At 45.0% G+C, this 5038-nt stretch overlaps 1 protein-coding gene and 1 pseudogene across 1 annotated transcript; both read right to left on the bottom strand.

The window, feature by feature from the left end:
* The window catches only part of LOC123142377 (AT-hook motif nuclear-localized protein 11-like), a 26094-nt pseudogene that overhangs the window by 1178 nt on the left and 19878 nt on the right, over nt 1–5038 (bottom strand).
* LOC123140913 (probable phospholipase A2 homolog 1) lies at nt 4480–4936 on the bottom strand (the record flags this gene model as incomplete). Its single annotated transcript, XM_044560178.1, is given in 2 exon segments — nt 4480–4525; nt 4608–4936. Coding segments are annotated over 2 exon segments (62 nt in total), but the record flags the coding sequence as incomplete, so codon positions are not given.

The following is a 5038-nucleotide window of genomic DNA, read 5'->3' on the forward strand; positions in this document are numbered from 1 at the left end:
TTTAAAAAAACCAAAAGAAAATGATGGAAATGTCAAAAAAAGAAAATAAAATAAGTTTCTCATGTGATATGTGGTCGAGTTGTTGGAAAAATTAACAAATACGAATTTCGACTTTATTTGCAAAATCTCTCTGGAATTTCTTAAAATGGGCATAACTTTTGCGTACGAACTCGGATGAGAAAGTTTTTTATATGAAAAATCATCTACTCGAAAAGTTACATCCGAATTTAACTGGGGGAACCCCGTTAAACATTTTCAAAATCCTCGAAAACCTGACAGAAAAAAAGATACGGGGCTTTTAAGATCTGGAGAGGCAAAAAAATTCAAATTGTGGTCAAACTGTGGTCAAACAATGGTCAAACTAATTATTCTAGAATATTAGTGTTACTAAATAATTATTTCAGTTTTTTTTTAAAATTTTGGTCAAATCTGGTCAAACTGTGGTCAAACAGTGGTCAAACAATGGTCAAACTAATTATTCCAGAAATATTAGTGTTACTAAATAATTATTGTTTTTTAAAACAATAGTTTCAAACTCAAACAGTGAAATGTGTCACTTCATGCTCAAGCTAAATTCCTGAGGGTTAATAGAATTGACATCCTACTATTGTCAGGAAAACAACAAGTGCGGACTTGGAAACGAGAGAGAATAGAACCCGGAAGTTAAGCGTGCTCAGGCTGGAGTAGTGAGAGCATGGGTGACCGTCCGGGAAGTTAGATGATTTGGAATGATGAGGGGTGATTAGAGATTAGAGGATAAATTGAGCAGTGATGAGGGGTGGTGATTAGAGATTAGAGGTTAAAATAATTCAGAAATTTGAAAATAAAAAAAAATAAAAAAAATTCGCAAAAAAACCAGGTTTAAACCTGCGGAGGAGGCCTTTAGTCCCGGTTAGCCACGAGAACCGGGACTAAAGGACGGGCCTTTAGTCCCAGTTAGCCACGAGAACCGGGACTAAAGCCTTTAGTCGCGGTTCGTAAGAGGCGTGACTAAAGGGGGGAGGGGGGGTCTTTAGTCACGCATATTTAGTCCCGGTTGCACAGCCGGGACTAAAGGCCTTTGCGAACCGGGACTAAAGGCCTTTTTTCTACCAGTGACATTTTAGGTTTTCACCCTGAAAAAATCTGCGCTCCCAAAACAATGCCTTTAACAAGGCCACTATGCAACAAATTAAGGCCGAACCTTGGGTTTACACCCTGAAAGCTAAGACTTTATACTCCTCCTGTGTCGCCGCCCCCACTTGCCGATGCCGCTGCTACGAGTTACGAATCACCAAGCAAATTCCCCCTCGCCTCGAAGACTCGATCCGCCATAACTAGGTCTCAAACCTCAGCTATCATGACATTCTCCGCCGCCGTCTTCGTCATGAAAATCGCAATACCGACATGTCCCATAATATCAACAGACAACGAAGCTTGGCGTGACACCCTCCTGAAGCCACACGTGCCACTACCGGAATCGCACCCTATGCCGACGGCCCTGGCCGTCGGCATAGCCCTAATTGGCCGTCGGGACAGGCCTATGCCGACGGCCCCCGTCGGCATAGGGCCGTCGGCAACATATCCGTCGGCGTAGCCCGGGAGGCCGTCGGCATAGAAAGGCCGTCGGCATAGGCCCTATCCCGACGGTGTCCGTACATCTATGCCGACGGCCCTGGCCGTCGGCAGCGTTACCTCCTAACGGCGGCCGCCGTCAAGTGCTGACCAACGCCTGCTCGCCACGTGGCAAGCCTATGCCGGCGGCCTAAACTAAGCCGACGGCCAGGCCGTCAGCATAGGCCTGCCACGTGGCAGCAACTGGGCTCTCTTGGGGCAAGGCTATGCCGACGGCCTGGCCGTCGGCTTAGTTTAAATCTATGCCGACGTCCAGGCCGTCGGCATAGACTTGCCCGAGGAGCTCCCAGTTGCTGACACGTGGCATCTATGCCGTCGGCATAGACTTGTCCGGTGACTATCAACTCCGGTTCCTTCTTATGCAATTTTTCAATCCGGTGCCTGCTTTTTCTCACCATCCTCACCGACCACCTCAATGTACCGAGACGAACCGCACTGCCTAGAGTACTTGTCATCCGCATACTCATGCCTAAACAAAAGGCAATTCTTCAGGCAAACATCTATTTTCTCATAATCCATAGAGAGTGCCTTCATGATTTTCTTTGTATCGTACATGCTTTTCGGCAGTTCATGACCATCAGGGAGGCTGTTAGCCCATACTCCCAAGAATGCTTCGAAGCATTTCTGGCTACAGCCGTACTCAGCCTTGACTGCAATCAGTTGCGAGATGGCATCCAGCTGAGATATTTTCGCACCCGCATAAACACTACAGGAATCAGCTACTTTGCCGTCTGCCACGGCAGACGGCAAAGGCAAGGATGGCGGACGGCAAAGGCCTTTGCCGTCTGCCGCGGACGGCAAAAGGCTCCGGCAAAGTAGGCTACGGTAAAGAGCTTCTTTGCCGTCTGCTTTCTGAAGCGGACGGCAAAGGGGCCTTTGCCATCAGCGGCTGACGACAAAGAAAGCCGACGGCAATAAATGTGCGGTTAGTCCGTTAGGCGGCTAACGGCAGCCTTTGCCGTCCGCCGCTGATGGCAAAGACTGCAGGCTCTTTGCCATCTGCTGGCTGATGGCAAAGAGACCAAATAGGCATTAATTCTGTTTCTTCTTATATCCATACATTTTCACAGAAAATCAAACACACACACACACACACACATATATATATGACCAATATAGGATATCCAACACATGTTACCAATAGTAGCAAGTTTCATCCATACATATACATAGTTTCATCAATATTACACAGTTTCATCCATAGGTACCAAGTTTCACAAAGTCAAAACAAAAACTAAAGACAAGCACTCCATATCTGAAATTACAAGAAATGACCTAAAACTAAATATCTACTTTAATAAAAACTATCTTATTACTAAGATCTTCTCTGGATCTTCTTCTTCTCTTCCAACCTGCATAACAAAAACACTAAGAAAAGGAGAATGGGTTAGGAGTAGAAATGTAGCATTTCACTTGGAGAAAATTTCATTTCAGAAACATTATTACTAATTAAAAGTCAGTATAAGTCTTCATAATTTGTCTACGATAATTGTATCAGTCAAACATGCAACAAATTACTGGGAGGGGCGCTATAGCAAGGAAATCAGACACCACCATCATTATCGGTATTTTTCTACAAAATTTTAGTACGTGTATTTAGGAAATAAATGTTAAATATAGATATATACCAACCCTTATTATAAACAGAATCACATGCACGCGGATCAAAATAGGTTGCACTCTAACTTTAAATTTCCAGCTTACTGTCCATTAGTTGTACTTGAACTTTCACCTCGCACAAATAAGTTCAATATTCCATCGTCCAACAAGGCATATGCAACATATATATAGAAAGTGAGTACATATTTTTCAAATGAAAATAGTTGCACATCATGAAAAATTGTCTACTCAGCATTTCAAGTTACAGCAAGAAATCAATGGAAATATCACCATAAGATACAAATCTAATTTATCTAATTAATTATTTCGTGAATGTTTTGAATATTCTATGTATCCTAGAATTGGCAGTGGCGGGTTCCCATAGCATATATTAATATAAAAATCACAACTTCTTCATGTACCTATACATGTTATTACATAATATTGCTAGTCTGGCATGAGATTGATACTGAGCACAAACTCTCCAAGGGAAATTGAGAAACTCCGCTATGTCATGTTGATATATCAGTGGAGATGGTAAAATTAGTAGTGATGAAAAAATTGGGATCTCCCTCATGCATCACCGGTCCTTAAGATTACAGTATGTGTATCTAGGAAATAACAAAAAAAATAACATAGGAGAAGTCTAGATGGATCAGTAGAAATTATGTATGAATTAGCTACCGTGTGTCGAGGCACCAACTATCAGTACGTTGTTTTTCTAGGTGCAGTATTGAGTGTTCTAACAGTAAGCGCAGTAATTTGACAAACATGTAAAACACATCTAAAACCTCATAATCAGATAAATGTGTTTACTGTGAAGTAATAGGCTGCTGTCGCTGCTGTTACAGGGAAAGCTGTAGACGTACATATTAGTAAGAAAAAAATTATCTAGGTACCATTACAGAATGTCTTCAAGGGCTGTAGACGTACTTTAAATCAGAGAAATAAATACAGGCAGTTCACAACCCAAACTCTGATGGACTAAAGAACACACAGTGGGATAGCTCTGCTCAGGATACACCTACGCACCAACTGTCAGATCAAAAACCATGCACAATTAATCCCCATGGGTGGTGATGCATCCTAGCCGGCCGCCATTCGGTGCAGGAAAGACATCTTTGTTCATGGCGGCCATTGACCCAGATGCCATTTTTTTGGTTTCTGAATCTAGGGGATGAGTGAGGATGTACCTTTTTTTTTTAGGCAACTGTCGTGCTCGCGGCAGCACGCATCGAGGTCGTCGTAGGGGTCCTCCCCTTGCACCCGCTCCACCCCACGCCGCAGAACTTGCCGTACCGGATCCCCACCGCTGCCACCCATCCATGGTCAGAGCATGCTCAGATCAGAAAGAAATCGACCGGATCAGGGGAGGACGAGGAAAGGAGGCTCACAGTCGCAGTTGAGCATCGCGCACGACCGGCTGCACGGCGGCGGCGGCAGCTTGGCCGCGCACGCGGAGCCCCCGGCGAGCAGGAGGAGCACGACCAAGACCGAAACCCTAGCAAGACATAACTGAAGGGGGCGACCACAAGGAGCAGAGGAAAACAAATCGATGCGGAGGAATAGACAGAGCTCATCGAGGAGCAGTCGTAGGTGTGCTGGGCGGCGCTAGAGCTCACCGGAGCGGCCGGAATCGGCCAGCGTCTGTGGCGGCGGCGCAAGGGGATCGAGAGGACCAGACATGAGCGAGAGAGATGGGCGCGTGCGTTTGTTCTGGTCTAGCCCAGCCAGCGTACGTGTGTGATTTATGTGTTAGGCTAAGTCCTACCTGCAAAAAAAAGATAGCCTCACCTCTTTGCCGTCTGCCAGCAGATGGCAAAGA

Source organism: Triticum aestivum, chromosome 6D (genome assembly GCF_018294505.1).
Source record: "Triticum aestivum cultivar Chinese Spring chromosome 6D, IWGSC CS RefSeq v2.1, whole genome shotgun sequence".
Classification (NCBI taxonomy): Eukaryota; Viridiplantae; Streptophyta; class Magnoliopsida; order Poales; family Poaceae; genus Triticum; species Triticum aestivum.